This window comes from Piliocolobus tephrosceles, chromosome 2 (assembly GCF_002776525.5).
Source record: "Piliocolobus tephrosceles isolate RC106 chromosome 2, ASM277652v3, whole genome shotgun sequence".
Lineage (NCBI taxonomy): Eukaryota > Metazoa > Chordata > Mammalia > Primates > Cercopithecidae > Piliocolobus > Piliocolobus tephrosceles.
The window spans coordinates 38,177,038-38,199,652 of NC_045435.1; the positions used below are offsets into that span (position 1 = coordinate 38,177,038).

General features: G+C 41.6%; 1 protein-coding gene and 1 long non-coding RNA gene across 8 annotated transcripts in view; one reads left to right on the forward strand and one right to left on the reverse strand.

The window, feature by feature from the left end:
• The window catches only part of LOC113225204, a 28,769-nt gene extending 17,004 nt beyond the window's left edge, over positions 1-11,765 (reverse strand). The window contains exon 1 of the long non-coding RNA XR_003309854.2: positions 11,450-11,765. This is a non-coding gene — a long non-coding RNA (uncharacterized LOC113225204). The remainder of the gene's footprint in view (positions 1-11,449) is intronic.
• Positions 1-22,615, forward strand: part of CD86 (CD86 molecule) — a 63,834-nt gene that overhangs the window by 9,991 nt on the left and 31,228 nt on the right. Inside the window, exon 2 of one of the 7 annotated variants that reach the window (XM_023214578.1) lies at positions 21,415-21,594. The exons of 2 other annotated variants lie outside the window; for them this stretch is intronic. In XM_023214578.1, the coding sequence (XP_023070346.1) occupies positions 21,415-21,594 (180 nt within the window). Of the gene's footprint in view, positions 1-10,413; positions 10,489-10,512; positions 10,759-10,974; positions 11,173-21,414; positions 21,595-22,615 lie in introns of those variants that run through there. 4 more of the 7 variants (XM_023214612.3, XM_023214602.1, XM_023214568.1 and 1 more) reach the window with 4 other exon arrangements.

The window sequence follows — 22,615 nt, forward strand, 5'->3', positions numbered from 1 at the left end:
TCCTATGCAACCTGCTTGCCTCATTTATATCAGCTGCTTGGATGCTGCAGATGCTTGAGTCTAAGAGCTGTGGTCTGGAAAGTGAGGCCCCAACAAGGAAGAAGGAACAACCTATGGATCAAGGAAGGTGAGAACTGGGAGTCCAGAAATGAAGGTTATTTGCAAGTCTGGACCCAGCCATTCCACTCCTTCGAGGAGATAAGATTCTAAGGAAAAGGCCATTTACATTCTGCTCTCCAAGATCTCTGAGTGTTGGAAGAAACTGAATTGGGGGAGAGGGGGAAACTTGACTGGGGCTCAATACAGACATGTAAATTTGAAGGAAACAGAGAGTTTAGATGACAGGCAGTAGAAAAGTTAATGTGTCCATTCTATGGCTGACCCAAGATTCTGTTTCCAGGAGATCTCTCTGGCTTGTTAAGTGTTCACGGTTGCAGGGGAAAAGTTAGAAAAAAAGAAAAACAAGCCAAAACACAGCCCCTTAAATGTTTCTAATTTTATTTTCAAACAATCAGGCAGAGTAATCCCTTTACACACTCTTCAGGCATTGGCTGAGGGTCCCAGTCAAGAACCATTCAGTTCTGGGGGCCTTAGGAAAAATATTTCCTATGATTAAAGGAACTTTGGACAGGTTATTGCCTTCTTTGAGCCTCAGTTTCTTCATCACTTAGAAGGCTGAATGGTTTCCACGTTCAGAGGGTAAGGAATAAGAGGGTGAATGAAGAAATATCAAGTACATAGCTCAGAGTAGGAAGAAACAAGTGACCACTGTGATGACCAGGGACAAGGCTAAGAACTTAATCAAAAGGTGCCCAGCTGCTCAGTATTCTGTCCAAAAAACGGACACTGACATCAATCCAACATTCTAACAGTAGTCACATAGCATTATCAGCTAGAAATGAAAACACATTCAATTCTATATTCTGCTAAAAGCTTGAGGGTCACACTAGCTGTGTGATCCTTGGCAGCTGAACAAAACCCTCTGAAAGGCAGTTTCCTCACCTATAACTTTTTTTTTAAATATTTATTGTGAAGATTAAATGAAGTAATGCATTTAAAATACTTAGAGTGCCTTAGAGTTCTAGCAGAGTGCCTAGCTCATAGTAATCAGTTAAGAGATATTGACTTTAATAAATAGATACTTAACTGAGCCTCCACTCTGGGCCTGTTACTATGCTAAGTACCAGGAGTAAAGGGAAATGAAACACGTTCCCCAAACTTGTGGAATTCAGAGCAGGCCAGCTGTATGAGCAGTGAATTTTTAACAGGATGAGGAAACTGTTATAATGGAAAAATAAATAGTGTGAAGAGGGACTAAGGAAGATAAAGATATGGTGAGAAAAACAGGGAAGGGTTCAGGCTCCAACTGTGGAGTGATCTGAATCTGAAAGGAAGACTGGAGTATTGCAGTAGAGAAAGCAGGGAAGACATTCCAGGCAGAAGAAACAGCTTCCACAAAGGTAAAGAAGGCAAAACGTTTTCAAAGGTTCTAGGGATGGGGGATAGTGGGGAAGATGGTCACGGAATAGTGAATGGTTCAAGTGTAACTGTTGTATGGGCTGTGGAGGCAATTGTATGCGTTGGGGGATAAAATCAGAAGAGAAAAATTGAATTCACACTTTGAAAGGACTTGTGTGTCTTGCTAAGAAGCGTGACCACTAACTCGTGAGGAGTAAGGCGTGGGTCTTTAAAGGAAGGAAGTTTCATAATCAAATTGTTTTCCATGAAAGATAATAAAGGGAGTCATTGTTGCAATCAATTGTCCAGACTAGAGGTGATGAAGACTCTAAAACTGGCCACCAATGAATTGAAAGTAGATGGTGAGGAAGAAAGAATACAGGGTGACATAAACACAATATGTAAACTCCAAGGTATGAAAATGGCCTGGTCCCTTCTTCCTTACCACAGTCATCCCAAGAGACCAAAACAAAAACACAGAAAGTCTCTTTTAAAAATAATCTCTTTTGTTTGTATGCAAATAGGCCATCCACAGTGAAAATGCAACTCAAATTCAGTATTTTGTCTGCAATCTGCCAAATGCAAAGATCAAATTGGTTTACAAATACTGTCCTTCTTAAAAATTCCAACTCCTCACACTAAAACTGTAGCCAGCTAGTGCAAGTTAAGATTGCTTGCAATCTTAAATAAGATTTGAGTAAAGCTGAAATTGAGACACTTTTCAAAAGAGGCCATCCCTTACTCACATTGCTAAAGAGTAGAGTGACACCTTTTACCAGAAAATTTCTTTCAGGCAGTAATGCCTCTGTGTGGTGGCAGACCCTTCAAGTCTTCCAGATAAAGCATGTGATGGAAGTAGTAGGGAGCTGCAAAAATTGCAACTCTATGATTCTGCATCACCGACTTGAAAACTACAAGCCCAGGTTGACAAATGCACATTTTAAGTGTTCGGAGAAGTCTTACGTGCCTTGGTCACAAAGATGCCACAGGGAAGTAAGTCTTTGAATGTGCAGTGCCCTGTCCCCACCTCTGTTGTGAAATGGAAACTTAAAAAAAAAAAAAAATCACTGATTTAGAAAACCACTGTTTTCTTTTTTTAACAAGTTTAGTCATATTGCCTGTGTTCTATATACCCCAATCTATTTCATTTTACTTTGTAGTGTACACTTAATTTATACTCAAATAAATATTTTACATAAGGTGCTTTCACGGATCTTCATGCTTCCCTAAATTTTAAATACACCGCCATTTGTTAAAATGTGTTAGTTTTGTTATGTATTATATCCCTTCCCCCTGCATGCATAGAAAAAAAATATGAACTTAACCTTCAAGCAACTTTTACATTTAGAATATTACCTCATTTTATTTCTTCTAAGTGAGGTTATAAAGAAAATGGCAAATGTCATATGCTTTGTAAAGAAATGACAGTTTCTCAGAATATGTAAATGCACACCCTTAGACAAATAGGCCACTTAAATTCAGAGTCACAGTCTTTTGAATACTGGTTTAATATTCTCAGGCAAAGATTGAAAAGATAACAAGTTTGGGAATCAGGTATCTACTTTGAGTTCTGCAAGGTAACATCATAGGTATTGGTAGTTTATTGATATTTAATTTTTAAATGTGCTGCTGTATATATTTCATTGGTATTAGAAATATTTTACATAGTTATGTTATTTGTTAAATAATAGACCATCTTCTGTATAACCTATCAGAAGAAGTCCTGAGATTGTAAGATTAGATTGTAAATCCTACTGAATAGCTAGAATACAGAATAATTAAATTGGAAAGGAAGTTAAATCACTTAGACTGTCCTTCTCCCAGGAAGTTCTCTCTACAGTGTTATCCTTGACAAATGTTTATGCAGGCACCCTAACCATTTAAAATATGAACAGAAGGAGAACAGATATATTGATAAACCTATTCCTGAGACAAGAGACTAGGGGGAAATTTTTTTTAGTTGTGACCTACACAGCTAGTTAGAATCTACCTCATGCTCTTAAGATGGTGTTTAATCATAAGGATATAATACATAACTGAAGTTGTGTAATGTTGAAAATCATTTGGTGGCAAGTACCTCAACTTTATTAGGTCAGTGTAGGTCTCCTGCATTCAACTATGGTCTCTAGGAGGGCAGGGACCACACTTCTTAGCTCACCCTGGATCTCAAGACCAGTCCAAGGCCTTCATTCAGTCTGAGCTAGTTAAGAATTTGTTGATTGAATGAAGGAAATTTTTAAAAACTAGAAATTCCAAATGGTGCAATTACATCTGTGAATTTTAAGGTGTTATTGGAAAATGGGAAATATTACTGAGATTCAAAGATGGATAGGAACAAAGGTAAAGCATCAAAAATGTGCATATTTGTGTGTTACTAGAGTCAATAGTGATTGCCAGTTCCTATGCAGCCCTGGCACCACCTCTGAAACCTTAGCCAACTCCTTCCATGAGGTGTTGAGATACACGACAGGCAGGTGACGAAGGACGGGTGCTCTGGATGTTGCCTTGCCGCTAGATCCTGGTCTTTAGTGTCCGTGTCCATGGGGTGAGTTGTGAGCCCATCAGTTTCCCACACTACAGTCCTTCTCTGGCTTAGCCTTGCTTCCGTGTCCTGTGGTCCAGGTCTCCCCTGGCCCCTGTGGCCTGCCCCCAGGGATGAACCCTCCTCCACACACTTCTGAAGAGCTCCTGATTCTGGGCACGCCCCAGCACACCTCAACTCCACTCTGCCTTGTCTCCATCAGACCAGAGACCTCACTTAGACCCTGGGTATGGGGTTGCTGGTTCCCCATGTGCTGCGGTTGTCACTAGCCTGGGCTCTACCCAGGCGCCCATCTTTCTCATCTTCCACACTGCCCGTTCTGCTAAAGTAACTGCACATCTGAAGGCTATACTTATCCCCAATACAATGGTACTTTTTCTAAAATGCATACACCCTAATGCTTACCCTTTCGACAACTTTCTCCTGAACCTACCTTTTAATATAAGCAAATTCAGTCTTCGGTTCAAATAAGTGTATTTTGCTGCTGAAGCCACCATGTGATTTTGAGAGATAGTAAAGACAGACAGTCTTTTGCATTCACTTGTGGAATCCTGAAAATACCTCTTGGTGTCCCTTGCTTTTCTGACTTCTCGCTTGAAGACATCTAGATAAAAATGTGTCCCTGGGTCCTAGTTTCTGGGTTCAGAAATTGATTAAATGCAAGGAAACAGTATACATTGCCTCTTCCTTAGCATGCATGAATGGTAGGTATGAATTTGCATCATGAGAAAGTAAATAAAAGAAGATTCCCCAGGGCAGCTAGGGAGGCAGAAAAAGCCAGCCTAGGATGGGAGTGGAGGACGTGACAGAGTTTATGAGAGTGAGGGTCCGTCCTACCCTACCTCGGTCACTTACTGGTATGATACAAATGCTAAGACTGCAAACTTTTGGCTCACACCAAGAAAAATACTCAACTTCTAATGCTTAACTATGTAAAATTTACTTTTAAAGTACAAGTTAAAATTGTATCGCCCCTCAAAGAAACAAGAAACTCATTACATTTCTAAGAATGTTCCTTCAGAAACATGGAACTGAAAGCTATTTTTAAAAATTGATCTGGCCCTTAGAAAACTGGGGCCTTTTCTTTAATGTACCTAAGGAATTGACATAAAAGTCTAGGGTTCTGCACCAGAAAAATGCAGAAAGTGTCAAAATAGAAAGCAGAAATACAAAAGGAGACTTTTCGCAACAACGTTCTATGTATAGCATTTGATTCCAAGGGTGCAAGGTGGGGAAGTGAACATGTGGACTGTGAAATTGATGCTCATTTTCTTTCCCACTAGTCTAGCAGCCCTCTAAAATGTCACATTATTAATTTAGTTACTTTACCAGAAATCCGTGTATGTGGTTAGTGTGTGTGTTTTTTTTTTTTTTAATTAAGAGACTACTTATTTTTAGAACAGTTTTAGATTTTCAAAAAATTGAGCAGATAGTACAAGAATCCCCATCTACTCCCTTTGTGGCACACAATTTCCCCTATTTTTACCATCTTGCACTAGTGTGATGTATTTCTTACAATTAAGCCATTGTTGCTTCGTTGTTATTATTATTTAAAGCCCATAATTTACATTAAGGTTCTCTCTTTGGGTTGTACAGTTCTATGGAGTTTGACAAACATATAATGTAATGCATCCACCATTATAGTATCATACAGAATAGCTTCACTGCCCTAAGAATCCCCTGAGCTCTGCCTGTTCACCCTTCCCACCTCTCCCCAACCCCTGACAACCACTGATCTTTTTACTGTCTCCACAGTTTTGCCTTTTCCAGAATGTTCTATCTTTGGAATCATACAGTATGTGCCCTTTTCAGACTGGCATCTTCATTAAGCAATGTGCATTTAAGTTTTCTCCATGTCTTTTCACATCTTGATGGCTCATTTCCATTTATTACCACAAAATATTTCGTTGTCTGGATATACCACAGCTTTACCAACTGATGGGCATCTTGGTTGCTTCCAGTTTTTGAATAAAAGTGGCTATACATATTCATATATTTTTCTTAGTTGTGACCTACACAACTAGTTAAGATTCTACCTTATGCTCTTAAGATGGTGTTTAATCATGAGGATATCATACATAACTGAAGTTGTATAATGTTGAAAATCATTTGGTGGCAAGTACCTCATGTGTAGGTTTTTGTGTGAACATAAGTCTTCAATTCAATTGAATAAATATACCTAGAAGTGTGACTGCTGGATCATATGGTAAGAGTATATTTAGTTTTTTAAGAAACTGCTGAACTACCTCCCAAAGCGGTTTTACAGTTTTGCATTCTTACCAGCAATGAATGAGGCTTCCTGTTGCTCCACATCCTCAGCAGCATTTGGTATTGTCAGATTTGTGGATTTTAGCCATTCTAGTAGATGTGTAGTGGTATCTTACTGTTTTAATTTGCAATTCTGTAATGACATATGATGCTGACCATCTTTTCATATGCTTATTTGCTGTCCGTGCACCTTCTTTGGTGAGGTATATGTTCAGATCTTTTGCTCCTTATTAAGTCGGGCTGTTTGTTCTTTTATCTTTGAGTTATAAGAGTTCTCTGTGCATTTTGGATACCAGTCCTTTATCAAATATATCTTTTGCAAATAATTTTTCCCAATCTGTGGCATGTCTTTTTATTCATATAATGGTTGGTATGTGTTTCTGCTTTAAGGAGGAAGGGTTTTAAAAATACAATTTACAGTAGCAGTAAAAATAAAAATTCATTGCAAATGTCTTATGTTCACTCTCAGGTAATGTCAGGGAACTATGGACCCAGCAGAGTTTAATTAAAGGGGAGTGTCAAGTCCTGGGGGCTGTGGCTGACAATCCTACTTTATTAGCAATTGTGCAGCAGGCTGGGTATAAGAAGACAACCCAGTCCTGAGCTGCATCACTTCTAAATTAAGAATAATTCAGGAACTGTGTTTACAGTGAAATCCTGCCCTTCTCACATAGATTATATTATGTACAGGATATGAATTTCCGTCCATGAATCCAAGTACATAAGAAATCATCACTTTGAAAATTTCCTTTAGCTCAACTTAATCCTGTGAGCCTCCATTCTGCCGGTTAAACAAGAGACCGTAATTGGGTCATGCAGGCGTCACCTTCCTTTCCTGCAGCCCAGTCAGAATTCAAGAAGTTCACCTGGTACCTGGAAAATGATGGAAGGACCTCAAGTCCCTAGTCCGTCCTGGTTGCCATTGGCACCCTTACTATCTGAGCCCATAGCGGCCTGTGAAGTCCGGCAGCTCCCTGCCCCCATGCCACAGTGGGGAATGAGAATATCTACTGAGGCTGGGCCCCATGAGCAAAGCACACTGCCTTTCTAGGTATGAGCCATCACACCTGAGGTTGCTACCCCTTGGGAGCACGGACAGAGAGTTAGTTGGGTTTCTACTGCTCATGGGACCCATACAACCATCCCCTGCCCTCCCTTCTTGCATTTCAAAAGCATTCTCTCCCTCTCCTTTCACCTCTAAGCCACCTGCATCATCTCTTCCATGGGCTTTCACAAAAGTCTCGATGAACCTTTGATCTTGTATCTCTTCTGCTTTCCCCCTTGCACAAACCTCTGCATCAAGAAAGCTTAGAAAATAAACAGTAATTAACATTTCAATAAATAATGCTGCTCTAATTATTTGTGAAAACTATTCTATATTAGAACTCCCATCAGCGCCACCTCCTAGAGTGCTTTTACACTTGACCACTGGCCACAGGAGGCCACTTCCATATAATAACAAACAGATGGCTGAAATTGGAACACTCAGCTAAATGTTCAGATGTTTCTAGACTCCCATGGGTTTCTGGCTCTGTCACATGGAGTAGATCTCTGGTGAAGTTTGGTGAGGGTAACTTTCACACCCACACACACCAGCTGCTGTGTATAGCCTCTCCCCCTCTGGTTGCTTATCCTTGCAGCCTTGGCCTCTTCGGTTCTGAGAACATCAGAGAATGAGGCAGTGGAGGAAGCAGGCCCACACAGAAAGCAGCTTTCTGAAGTAACCTCAGCAACTTCCTCCTCACCAAACACAAGGAACTGATCTTCTCCATTGGGCTCAGCCTCCTGTCAGCCAAGGACAATGCTGTTGACCACCATCACAGTTGGCCCCGCTCCACCCTCGGCTCTGATGACATATGTGGTAGTCAGAGGAATTTTAATTGACTGACTGCTGTCCTGTCACACAAACAAGATGGGGCGAGGGGGCTGTGATCTGATTTGACATGTGAAAAAAAAAGCCATGGTCAGCAACCCCCTGCAACTGTTGAAAGGCTAATTTAATCTCAGACTCATTAACAAAAGTGATCTTGTTCACTGCCTGTTCTGCCCTGAGACCCTTCTCTGCTAGGAGGTAGGTGGACTGACTCAGGGAGAAAGGTGCTGGCGGCAGAGCTGCCAATGGACGAGGGTCCTAGAGACCATCGCCATGAGGGGCAGTTGAGGACTGTAGTATTCAGCTGAGAGGAGAGACTACTAAGGAAATTTATAAAATCAGCTTTCAGTTATTTGGAAGGGTTTATATAAAAGGATAAAATAATATGTTCTCGTAGCTCTAGAAAACAGGACAGAGACAAGTAGATGGTACTTAAGGATCAGAGGAGTGAGTGTCAGTAGTTTGGGGATTATTTATAAACAAGACATTTTTCTGTTAACTCTCTTATCAAATAGTGAATTTCCCAACTTGACAAGTAAGAAAGCATAGGCTAGACACGTATCTGTCATGACACTGAAGGGGTCCTTGCTTGCTTGAGTGAGAGACTGGAATGATGACTTTTGAGGTCCCTTACAGCCCAGTAACTCTAGCTAAGTTGGAGAATAAGAGAATTCCATGACACCATATCACCCCTCATTTCTGCTGCCTGCCTCACCATTCATCGCTCTTTACTCTTTTTAATATCCTTCTACGTTACAGCATTGGAGGAGGCTGCTCTAAGTAGGAACTGAAATAAGTAGATTAAAGAAGTGCTGTGGAAGGGAAAACAGTAAAACAACTCTTTTTTTTGAGAGCCTACTATTGCCAGGATCTGTGCTAGGCACCATATATATGCCATTCTATTTAATCCTCTTGACATGCCTATGAGATATTTAGTATTACTTTTGTGAGGAAGCAAAAGCTCAGAGAGGTTAAATAACTGCCCCAAGAACACACAGGCATTAAGTAGTGGAGCAGGGTTTGAACACAGGTCTCTGTGACTCCAGAGCGCAGTGTGATATTTATTTTTACTGATCTGTTTATGGAAAATGATACTGCTTTCTAATTTAGTATTAACACACAGATTTTTTTCTAAATAGATTTACTTAAAGTATGTTATAAAAATACTACATAAATAATGGAACAGATTTTACATGAGTATGAAGTGTTACTAGTAGCTAGAACGATGAAAGTTTGGGAAATACTACTCCAAATATTTTGACAGCTAGCCTTTCAATTTAGCCTGTCTTATATTTGGACTGCTGAGTACAAGGAAAAGAAGGAAACATGAAAATTAAGTGAAATATGAGTTACTTCCCCTATGCTCTGATAGGCGGGTAATTGGTCATATGTTACAATAAGAAAATCAAATGAACCCTTTCAAACAACAGCAAAAAAATTGAGATTGTAAAATCCAGAGGAAAACCCCAGGTGGGATCTATCTGTATGAAGGATGAAGTTTCCAAGGTTTGAACATAGAATGACGAGGAGGAAGTGATGACCCTGTGAGTCAAGACCCTGGACTCTGGGGGAGCCCTGTGGGTTTGAGAAGCCCTGGATGAAAGGTGAAGGGCTTTACAGACCTGTTTACAGACCTCTGTAGTGACAGAAGTGAGGGAGATCTTTGTGCAAAGGTCAAAGTAGGAATTGGGAAAGTCTGAAAAGAAAATAGGAAAGTAATAATGAAGATGAAATAACTGCTTGGCATACTCAGTGCCATGTTATTTACAGGCAAAGACTCCTTTGTTTTTCACAACAATGCAGCAAAAAGTGATTATGAATCACACTTCATAAGTGAGAAGACTGACATTCAAACATGTTCAATAACTGGCCCAGGGTCCAGTGGTCAAGCCAGGACTGGACCTCGGACCACCAGTTCCAAACCCACACCCCTTCCCTTGCACCACATGCTTTTGTGTGGATAAGCCTCCACAACCCTGTCAACAACAAACTGTCAGTCTGTCACTTTTAATGTCTCCTGCTTCACAGGACACAGCTAGCCTCCAAGAGATCAGGGAGGCATGCCCAGAGGGGCCTGCTTCTCTCTTTTTAAGCTTAAGTGCCACAGACCTCAGAGGCACGTAAGTGTCCCCCACACTGAGCAGAGGACTTTGCAGTGCCTGATCAGGGCAGAAAAAGGAAGCATGCACCTTTTTCTGGGGGAGGATCATATACGAGTGAAATCTGTCCCCGCTGAAGCACTAGGTTTGGAGAAATCTACTGGGCGTTTACACACCTTTCCCACTTCTGCTTGTGACTTGTAGCCAAACTCAAGAGCACCACCCACTTCCGGGAATAGTGGACCAAGGTAACAGAAACATTCTAGATTCATACAATTGGGGTTAGATTAGGATCATCTGAAAATGAAGGCTGTGTATGTCAATTGCCTTCTAACAGGATGGGTGGAGAGGTGTACTTAATGAATGATTTGGGGGAAGGGCTAGAAGTGAAGCACCCGGCCTCTCTGCCCTCACTCACTGAAGACTGTCTTCTGAAGCCTATGGAACTCAGTGCCTGCCACATGGTTGCCCACATTTGTTGAACTGAACTGCATTTTCACCTATGGGCTTCAAAGGCTGTATGTACTCTGGGATCTCTGGGAATCTGTCAGGGAAGGTGTCTTTGTCATGTTTGTGGATGGGGCTGCCTTTGGGGGTTTCCCAGGGCTTTACACTCACGCTCCGAGGGTATGTTTGTAGTCATTCTCATCAGTGGAAATGCCCACCTGCCGACAGAAGTTATTTGGAACCAAGCAAGAGCACTGTCCCTGGCTGTGGTGTTGTTTCTCTAGTCAGTTCCCCTTTTTGTATTTGAGTTCTACCGTCAGTCCTGACATTATTTCCCTCTCTGCAAGGAGCCTTAGGAGGTACGGGGAGCTCACAAAGACTCTTTGTTTTTTTCTTACTACCTTGCTTCTGTGTCCTTGGGAATGCTGCTGTGCTTATGCATCTGGTCTCTTTTTGGAGCTGCAGTGGACAGGCATTTGTGACAGGTATGTTTGTGGAGGCTCAGACGCCTAGGGAGTGGCATGAGATAAAGCTGCAAGATGCATCCGGGCAGAGGTGCTGATGAGCTAATGGCCGGCCAGGGAATGAGTAAAGGGATTGCAGAGAACATGCTTAAAACCTCTGACCATCAGGTTTGCTTCTCAGATTGACTACATTGGAGGTGGGGTATTACAAAAAATGTGTCCCTTCCTGCCAGATCCCTTCATCTGTTTTTCGTGAGCTAAGAGACAGAATAGGCAGGAAATAGAAGGTGCCACTTACCAAATAACTGGCAGCTGTTCTTGGCCTTGGGGTGCTGGGGTCTCTGAGCAGCCTCTGCTCTAGAAGAAGCAGTCCAAAGATGTCAGCTGGCCCCGCCTGAGTCCCCTGTGCCAGTGGGAAATCCAGAGAAGGGGGATTTCCTCCTCTTGCAGCCTCTCTGCAACGGACTTACTTGGCTTTCCTGTTTGACCTTTCCCTTCTCTGGTCCAGAGACCCTTCCCCAATATTTCTTCCCATCCAAGTGCCCCATCCCGATATTAGCCCCACTTGGCACCAGAGACCAAGAACTAATTTAAAAAGAAATATTCTTGGGTCAAAAAAGAACCCAGGCAAGTGATTGAACGTACTGTTTCACATGCTGTGAACATATTTGCATTTGCATTTGCAAACAGGCTTAAAATATCATCTCCATTAATAGTAATTTAAGGTTCTGGAGAGTCAGGTGAAAATAGTTTTTGGCAAAGGGAACTTCCTACTACTCTTAAACTGTAATAATGAAGGAGATGAACTGTTTATCTTACATGTAACCTCAATCTTTGGACTAAGGCCCTGGACTAAAATGAGTCTATTTATGTGCTCAGACTTGCAGTTCGTGTTATGTGTGCTGCTGCAGATACCATTAATATTATTTATGTGAGCTATCCTGTGTATAATGGAGGCTTTTATAAATCTCTATTTATGTGTTCCTAATATATTTATTAAGTGCTTGCTATATTTCAAGTACTAGGGACTTAACAGGTAGCATGAAAGACATAAGGTGAAACTGTACTCTTGGTTTCTAGCCTAGTGGGGAAATCACATTAATTTAATCACACTAAACATGACTTCATAGTGCTTTAAAGGGAAGGAAATCGTTCTATGTGACTATATCAGCTGATTAATTACTAAGCCTTTGCATTTGATATTTTGGTTAGTCTATTATTCTTGAATTTCATGTGCCTCTTCCTGGGTGGGGTGAGGATGGGATTTTATGGAGTCGAGGCTACGGCGGGTGGGGAGAAAACATGAGAAAGATGAAGAGATGAGCCAAGCCAGATTCTTCAGCAGAAAACTCAAGGTTGAAATACCATGTTTCTTTTTTTTTTTTTTTTTTGAGGCGGAGTCTCCCTCTGTCGCCTGGACTGGAGTGCAGTGGCCGGATCTCAGCTCACTGCAAGCTCCGCCTCCTGAGTTTACGCCATTCTCCTGCCTCAGCCTCCCGCGTAGCTGGGACTACAGGTGCCTGCCACCTCGCCCGGCTAGTTTTTGTATTTTTAGTAGAGACGGGGTTTCACCGTGTTAGCCAGGATGGTCTCGATCTCCTGACCTCGTGATCCGCCCGTCTCGGCCTCCCAAAGTGCTGGGATTACAGGCTTGAGCCACCGCGCCCGGCCAATACCATGTTTCAAAAATCAGATTGAGGCGGGAGTTGAGGTTAGGGGTCCCTAGGCCAGGGGATTGAAGCTTCAAAGAGATAAAACTAGAGCAAAAGCAAGCGCAGAGGGTGGCAGAGAGGTCCGTGGGCGGTTTTCCACAGTCCACTCTAGTGCTGGCAATTCACCTTTCATGGCAGGTAAGAGTATTTGTGGGGTGGGAGAAAGGATAGGGCCATAGGCTGGGCACACAGCCCTTTACTGGCCCTTATCTCTCCTCTCATCTCCTATACAGCGCTGTTTCTGAACTGTACATTGGCTTACACTCGGGCTGAGGTTGGGGAAATAGGTGCCATTTTGAATATGTCTGGAGGAAGAAAAGTGTGTCTTCAGCACTTTCCACCTCCCCATCATGGCCCTGAGACCTCAACACCGGGAAGCATCTCGTTCCCTATTGGTCCTCCTTTATTCATGGATGGATATGATTCCTTTCTAAGTTCCATGTCTTTTTAGATAAATGAACTTGAACCTAATGCCTAATGGCTTAAAAACAAACAAACAAAAAACCCTCTCTCCTCCAGCTAGCATTTGCATTTTAACAGGGGCTTTCAAAAAATGCCTTAGCCCAAGGAATGAGTAATGTGGGAATTCCAAGCAGCAGGGTAGGACTGGTGCGCAGAATGGGGAGAGAAGGCCCCTCAAGTTGTGGCCCTGAAACGTTGGCTTCCTCTCTTTGACCATGATGCTGTTTCTGAGAAAACAAGAATCAAGCTACCTTAGGGGGCCAGGATGGGCATGGCTCCCTTTTAGTGAGTTCTGTAAGCTTCATTCCTGGCAGTCAGAGCCCTCGAGTGGATGAGCACAGACTAGGAGAAGCACTGTGAAACTTTGCATGATCCTTACCTTTTTGGCAAAAAGGAAAAAAGAAAAACATCGTTTTCAAATTCATCAGTAGTTTGAAATAGGGTGCGCCTTGACTCAGAAAGTTTCAATTCTAGATACAATTTGTCATGCCCACCACCCCTTTACTGCTTCAGGCTCACCATCTCAAGTCGATGAGCCTGTAATACTGGCTTTCTTGATCACCCTGATACCAGCCGTCACCTCTTGACAGGCTTATTTTCTTTAAGCTATCATTACATCATTTTTCTGCTCCCAAACTATTAATTCCAAACTTCCAATTTTCTGTTAAATTAAATATGAATTCCTTATTTGACTTTCCATGCGCTATTAAGCTATCTTGCTCCTTGCTTTACTTACAGAAACTGATTTCCCATTATTTGTCCAAAGACTCTGCTTCAGTCCAGTCAGCTTTTCTTATTATAAAAATTCCATGATCACTCCTCCATTTCCATGTGTCCTTAAAAAAATGTTATTTGATTGGGTCTCAAAAAGTTTCCAAAGAATATGATGCCAATGAAAAGCATCAAACGCAAGGTTATACTTGATGTTTTTACACGTGTGTGCATGTATGTGTGTATCAAAAATATGGCTGAAATGTTTATCCAGTGAAACTCAATCAACACTAAAAAATGGTTCTTTCGGAAGCATCAGTTCTTTGAGACCCATTAAACAGATGCCTCGGATGCAGGGTTATGTATTATCAGGAATCTGTCTTGGGAAGAATTATTGGAAGCTTGCAAAGCCTTTCAAGGACAGAGGAAGATAGTTACCACGTTGAGTTGTAGGAAATTAACAATTGTTATTGTTAAAGGAAGACAGCGTTTCTCAGAGGAAGACTGTTAAACAGTGCAGTGGCCTAGGCTGACAGCCTGCATGAGTGGGAGTATCAGAATGAGCAGACTTAATTACTTAGAACCAATACTGGGTGGAACCTCATCTGCTATAACAGAAATCGACTCGTGCAAGTTCTAACATGCAGGGTACAGTTCTGACACAAAGTCTGACTCACCTGTCAAAGCTCAGCTCAACTATTACCACCTTTACACCACCCTTCCAAGCTGTAGGAGTGCTTGCTATACATGTCTTCTGAAGCCCTGGATCACTTGTAGCCAGCTCAGCAGACTCTACCCAGACAGGGATAGAGATACTTTAAATGTACCATATTGTCTACTATGTTAAAATGAGAGGAACTGACTCAGGGTGAGAGCGATGGAGTGTCCAGATGTTCTCCTTTATTTCTCCTTATTCCTGGAAATGTAATGAGAATCTTTGTGGTGAACTGAAAAGTTATGAGTTCAACCACCCACTCAATTCGAGATTCGCTCCTAAAATGTCTCTTCTGTGTTATAACCCCCACTTTGGTTTGAATAGTACTGGTGACAGGGAGCTTATCACCTCACAAGAAAATCCAGTCATTGATTGTAGCTCTCTATTAAAAGTTTTCCATCGTCTGGAACTGAAATCTGGCTCCCTGTAACTTTTAGTTATTGGAACTACTTGCCCTTCAGCAACAGTGTATGTATCCTCCCATGGAAGGGCCCTTAAATATTTGCAGATGGCCAGCATGTATTTGCAATCTTTTCTTCTTCAGGTTCATTACCATAGTCCTTTTAGTTGTTCTTCATCTGACATAATTTCATTATTCACTAGTGAACCTTGCTGCCCTTCCCCTTGATAAACTGAATTTGTCAGTGTCATTCAAGTATAACTGACCTCACAGAACGTGATACCACAAGCGATGTGGTCTGATTAGCAGAGTTCAGTGAATGAATCCTACACTAGGATTGGATGAAATTTTAGTTAGCCGTACCACACCAACATTTATGTGATTTTTATGTTTACTATGGATAGACTATTTCTCCTATGTCCACTTATTCCTCTTATACAGTTGTTATTTCAAAACTGAAGTACAGATTCTTACACTTACCCTTAGGAAATTCATCATGTTAGTATTAGTCTCTCTTTTCAGGCTTTATGAATATTAATTCAGCTAACCAATTTTTGAGTGGTCTCATTTTGTCCCATCTGCACAGCATAAGTTTGATTTCTGTTGCTTTTATTAGTAGTTTTACTAAACATGTGAAAGTGAAATAGTAAAACACAGAGTCTTGTAGCATCCACTGTGGGATCAGTCTTTTAGACAAGAATGATGCAGTTGCTGAGTCAAATGAATAAATGAATAAATCAAACAATGCTTTGTCCTCATTTCCCATATTGATCTATAACCATATCCTGTTAATTATAATTCTAAATATTTCTTGATCTATCCACTTTTCCCTCACTTCACCTGCTACTATCCCAGACCAAACAACCATCTTCTTTCACTCAAACAATTGCAGTAGCCAACTGATTGGTCTTCCTGCACCTGTCCTGGCTTCGCTATCATCCATTTGCTACACAGAAACCAGGGTCATCTTTTCAAAATGCAAATCTGATGATGTCAGATTTAATTTCTTTGGTGGTTCACATATAAAGACCGAGATCTTTAACTGACCCATAAGACAAGTGTGATCTGGCCCCTGCTCACCTCTTCAGCCTTGTCTTTCACTTATCTCTTCATTTTGGCCACAGGGACCTCCTCGTACCTTCTCTCATGTGCCCTCCTGCCTCAGTGCCTTTGCATATGCTGTTCCCTTTGCTGAGAACTCTTCCTGTCAACTCCCAAACCCTTCACCTACTTAGCAATCTGTTCAATCTGTTCTGTTTGCCTGTTGATACATTACAAACTGTCCCCAAACTTAGCAGCTTAGAACAAGGAACCCCTTACCCACTCTCACAATGTTTGGGGTCAGGAATTTGAGCAGGCCTTGGCTGATTTCTCTGTTCCTCATGCCATCAATTGATATCACCTGATGTTATTAAGCTGATGGATGGGCTGATCTGGAGATGCACTGTCCAGTTTGGTAGACACTGATCACTTGAAATGCAGCCAGTTCTAACTGAGATGTGCTGTAACTATAAAACACCCACATGATTATTGAAGATTTGGTACCACCAAAAAACGTTTAAAATATTCATTAATAATTTTTATTCTGATTACATGTTGAGATTATAATATTTCAGATACATTAGATAACATAAAATACATTATTAAAATTAATGTCACCTATTTCTTTTTAATTTCTTCAATGTGACTACTACAAGTTTTCAAATTATATCTGTGGCTTGTAATTGTGGCTTGTATTATATTCTCTTCTTTTGAGATGGAGTCTTACTCTGTTGCCCAGGCTAGAGTGCAGGGGCGCGATCTCTGCTCATCACAACCTCTGCCTCCCAGGTTCAAGTGATTCTCCTGCCTCAGCCTCCTGAGTAGCTGAAATTACAGGTGCCTGCCACTACACCCGACTAATTTTTGTATTTTTAGTAGAGATGGGGTTTCCCCATAATGGCCAGGGTGGTCTCAAACTCCTGACCTGAGGTGATCCACCCGCCTCGGCCTCCAAAGTCCTGGGATTACAAGTGTGAGCCACCGCACCTGGCCTGTTTTATATTCTTATTGGACAGTGCTGATCTAGAGCAGGGATCAAGCAGTTTTTTCTATGAAAGGCCACATAGAAAATGTTTTCAGCTTTGCAGTCCATGAGGTCTCCATCATAGCTGTTCGACTCTTTCATTGTACTGCAAAAGCAGTCATAGATAATAATTTACAATAGACATGGCTGCGTTCCAGTACAACTATTAATAAAAGTAGGTGGTAGCCAGATTTGGCCTACAGGCTGTAGTTTGCTGACCCCTGATCTAGAAGATCCAAGATTTTATTCATATGTCTGGTGGCTTGGCAGAGATGGGAGGAAGGCCCAGATAGGATCATTGACCCAAACAGCTATACAGGCCTCTCCAGCATGATGGTCTCGGGATAGTGGGACATCTCGGGATGGTGGCTCAGAACTTCAGAACTCCAGAAAACGTACTCAAGACAGACAGGTAGAAGCTTCAAGGCTCCTTATGACCTAGCTTTCGAAGTCCCAGAATACCCTTTGTACTGCATTCTATGGTCAAACAGGTCACTCAGGCTAGCCCAGATTCAAAGAGAGGAGATCAGACTCTACTTCTTCATGGGAGGAGGAGTAGCCAAGAATATGTGTTTATTTTTAATCTACTATATCATTCTTCAAATCTCAGTTTAGGCTGGTCCTGTTATGGGCTCTCAAAGTACCATGAACCTCTCTTTTGTAGCACTTGTCATAGCTAGTTTTACATTTCTTTGTATGATTACTTGATCTCTATCTTGCTTTTCTACTAAACTGTAGGCAACCACATGAAGAGGAACTGTTTCTGGTTTTGCTCATTATATTCCTAGCACCAAACACAATGCCTGGTTCAATAAATATTTGTGGAAGAAACAAATGAATGAATGAACCAATAGCAAATGAATGAATAACAACTGTATCAATATTAATACCATATTTCTCCCTATTGCTGTCAAGTATATCATGAGATACTCTGTCAGAAGCCTTGCTAAAATTCAAATATATTTGATTCCCAATAACCTTCCTATTTTGCAGTTCAGAAACTTTATAAAGAAAGAAATAAGCCTATCTTACTCCTCCCGGTATCTCAAAGGTAGTAATACCTGCCGCAAACATATAGCTTCATGTCCTGGTGATCTGAGAAGCAACGCTGTGCAGCATGTCACACCCAGAAGCAAGCCAAGGCCCCAGGCAGCTAGGGTTGCACTGGAACTCCACTCTCTTCTCAGCAAGCTGATGACGTGCCAGTCCAGCAGGCCTGGTTTGTCCAACCACAAGTATGAATCGGCAGAAGGCAGTGAGCTGGGCCCTGAGTGCTGCGGGGCTGAGGCTGACCAAATCCTTCCTCCACAGAGACTGTGGTGTCCCCTGCTTTGCTCAGGGCAAGAACTCTTGTATACCTCACGAGAAGCCAAGGACTACCTACCACCTTCCACACTGGCCCTGGAGCCTGCATTGTAGTTATTTGTGGACACTTTTTCTTCTTTTTAGTGTCAGGTGAGGGACCAAGGCCTGCATGTCTTTACAACCCCTCAACCTCTAGAACAATCTGACACTGAGTAGATGCAGCAAATGTTTGCCTCAATAAATAACCTTCTGAGGCACCAACAAACTTGTCAGCATTTTTCCTGATACTCCGGTTACCACTAACGTTCTAGACAAAGTTGTGAAATAAATCTTTTTCTTTGTTGCTCTCCAACATCTACCGTGGACCCCTCCTCTCACTTCCTGTTTCGTCCTCTCTGCACTCCCCTATCCCACCCCATTTCTGGCTGCTGCCACCCACTTCCCCTCATCCTGCTCTTTGCCTGAACAAGAGCCCACACGCTCCTTCAGACATCAGACACAAAGATACCCCTTCTTAGTTCCTTCCTTTTCTGCCCAAGTAGTCATATTTCCCCAGAGCTCTTCTAGGTGTGGCTTAGATGGTCCACAGTAGTGTGCACCTGAAGCCTAAACCCACGCTGGGAAGCTAGTGCCTGCCCAGGTTAGAGCGGAGAAGGACTCTCTGTACCTGGCACACAGTGGGTATTCGAGCTGTGTTTGCAGAATGAACAGCAGCTCAGGGCAGAAACCCTCTTGATGCAAAGGGATGCTTTATGGCCCCTTCTCCTAGCCCAGTCTGTCTCTCTGAGTGTCCTCTCGATTCCAGGAGCCACCATCACACCTGGCCCTAGGCTGTGCTGCTCCCCTATGTCTCAGAGGCTAGAGAGCATCAGAGTCCTTTCCGCTGGCTCCTGTGGCAGAGCAAAAACTGGGTAGCATTTTTAAAGGTGCTCTGCCAGTGTGAAAGAAACACAGTGAGGCTGCATGGGTTTAAATCTCAGCTGTACCATTCACTAGCTGGGCGGCCAAGGGCAAGTACTGTGACCTCTTTGAGACTCCATTCCTTCATCTGTAACATGGGGACAAATAATCTCACCCTGTCGTGAGCAGTAACAGTACGATTAATCATTTAGCTGGCTCTTACTCACGTTCTTTGATGGGCCAGACATACAAAGTAAGTGAAAGTGGGTTACGGCAGGTGCTCTTCTTGGTTTCTGGAGTGAACCTTCAGTTACATGGAGGCTTGGAGGCTCCTCTTTTTAGATTGCTGACTAGTTCACCCACCTTATTCATAGACCTTATTCTGTGCTTAGCTGACAGAAATCTCTCAGAGAATCCCCCCGGTAAATTCTTAGGTTCTTTCCTCTTCCATTCCCCTTTTTGCTCTCTCCCTCCAAAGGCAAGAGTTTCCACTTTACAGGCCCACTGGAGAAAGTTATGGCTTCTGGTTGTGGTTGGGGGTTCACTCATCTTCACAGTCAATGACATTGGAGAAACTGGCTTCGTAACCCAGCACACACCCTCGCACACACACATCATGGCTAGAGTGGAGAGAAATTCTTCATATGGGGCACTTGTACTTAATAAAAGAAAATCATATCAATCTTGCGTATTTTAGCATCCTATTACAACAGGGTCACTGATAAACTAAGTGTCCAGAGTGTTTTCTAGGATGGTATATGGTCTCCAAATTAACATTAGTGAAGTTTACTGGAAGGATTACTTCTGGGCCAGGCCAGGATTTTGAGGAGAGATGTGGTTGCTGTCACCACATCCTTGAAGGACTTTGGCAGAAGTGTGTTAGGCTTACTCTGGATAGCTTCAGAGGACAAAACCAGTATTGACAGAAGGAAGGTAAGGAGAAGCAGCTTCTAACCCAGGGGAAGAGAGAGTTTCTAAACTGAGAATTCAAAAATGATACGGATTCCTTGTCAGGGTCAGTGCTTCTCCCCACTGTGTGATTACAGGGGCCATTTGTCCAAGATTCCTCAGAGCAATACTGATTTCATGTAATTATTTGAATATAATTTTATATTGAATTTCTTTTATTGTGAGTATGACCATCTTTTCAAATGTATGAGATAGTTATTTCCAGTTCCATATACTATCTGTACATTTCTTTTGCCGGCTTTTAATTTGGGTCTTTGGCCTTTTTTCTTGTTTTCCTTATTCATTTGTAGAAGCTCTGTTTTACATAGAAAATTAATACTTTGTGACTAGTTGCAAATATTTTCAGTTGCTGAAAATACGCAGTACCTGTTCCATGTAAAAGCTGAATGGTTGGTTCCTGATCGCTGTCTCCCTCCCTTCCAGCCAATAGATTTCAGAGTTTGGGCATTACCTATCGAGCCAAAGCTGACACCACAACAAGGGCAGAGCGTGGGAACAGAGTTCTCTGTCTGATTCCTGTGAACTTCCTCATACTAAATCACCGACAGCAACCTACTTATCATAGAATATGAGAATTGAACAAGTGCTGGCAAGGATGTGAAGAAATTGGAGCTCTTGTTCCAGTTGTCGATGGGAATGTAAAGTGATGTAGCCGCTGTGGAAAATAGTGTAGCAGTTCCTCAGAAAATTAAAAATAGAATGACCACATGATCTAGCAATTCCTCTTCTGGGTATACACCCAAAAGAACTGAAAGCAAAGTCTTAAAGAGATATTTGTACACCCTTGTTCATACCAGCATTATGCACAATAGCCAAAAGGTGGAAGCAACTCAAGTGTCATCAACAGATGAATGGATGAACAAAATGTAGTATATACATACAGTGGAATACCATTTAGTCTTAGAAAGAAAGGAAATTCAAACACATGCTACAATGTGGATGGCCCTTGAATGCATTATGCTAAGTGAAATAAGCCAGTCACAAAAAGACAAATACTATATGAATCTACTTATACCCCATGCAGTCAAATTCATGGAAACAGAAGGTGGAATGGTGGTTGCCAAGAGCTGAGAGGAGAGAATGAAGAGTTATTGCTTAATGGGTATAGAGGCTTAGTTTTGCAAGATGAAAGAGTTCTGAAGGTGGATGTAGTGATGACTGCACAACAGTGTGAATGTATTTCACACCACTGTACACTCAAAAGGTAAAGATAGCAAATTTTATGTATATCATACCACAACTAATAATGATTTCTAAAACTTATGAGATGTAATTTCACCCTTTCCTATTGCTAAAGATCACAAATTAGAAAACACTTTGGGAAAAGGTACATGAAAATAAGCCCTCCTGTGTTGATCAGAGCATAAACATATAATCTCAGGGGAGAACAATTTGCAACTATTCTTCGACCCTTTGGTCAAGGAATTCTACTTCCAGGAATGTAGCTTACTCCCACCTGTGTGATATGGTGTATAATCAAGGTTTTCCATTGCAACAAAAGATTGGAAATGATGTAAGTTTCCAATCTTATTATTGTCATCCAATAGAATATAATAGACTAATATGCAACTGTTAGCATGAGGATACTCATTACATGGCTGATACAGAATAATCTCCAAGGTAGTCATATGTGTGCAAAACTGTACACAGTATGCTACCATTTGTGCTTAAAAATAAAAAGAAAATAGAATATGGGTCAATGTTTTTGTTTAGTTTTGTCTAAAGTAACTTCAAGTAGAGGCAGGAAACTGGTAACAGGTAACGATGATCACCCTGTTACATCTATAGAAGAAAACTAGACAGCTAGGGGACAAGGCTGGGAGGGAGACTTGCTTTCCACTATTTATCACCTTTACCTTTCAAATTTAGTACCATCTACATTTAGTACCATGATCTATTCAAAAATATTTATTAAAAAAAGAAAAAGTATAGTCTAGAAGGAAGAAAAAAACATAACAGACACTTCTAGCCCAATGCTTTGCACTGGGAGCTATGAGAGCAGAGGAAAGAAACCCAGATGGCTTCTAGACAACACCATCTGGGGAATACATTTCTGCTATTGGATCAAGAATAGTTGTGCATTTTTTCCTGGAAAGAATTGCTTTGTTTTTATCAACAGACCTATGAATTTAGTGGACAGACCTGTGAATTAATTCACTGGCTAGGTTTTCCTTTTTACATTGGCTGTTAAAAAACTATAAGCCAAACTTATGTCCCACTCAGTG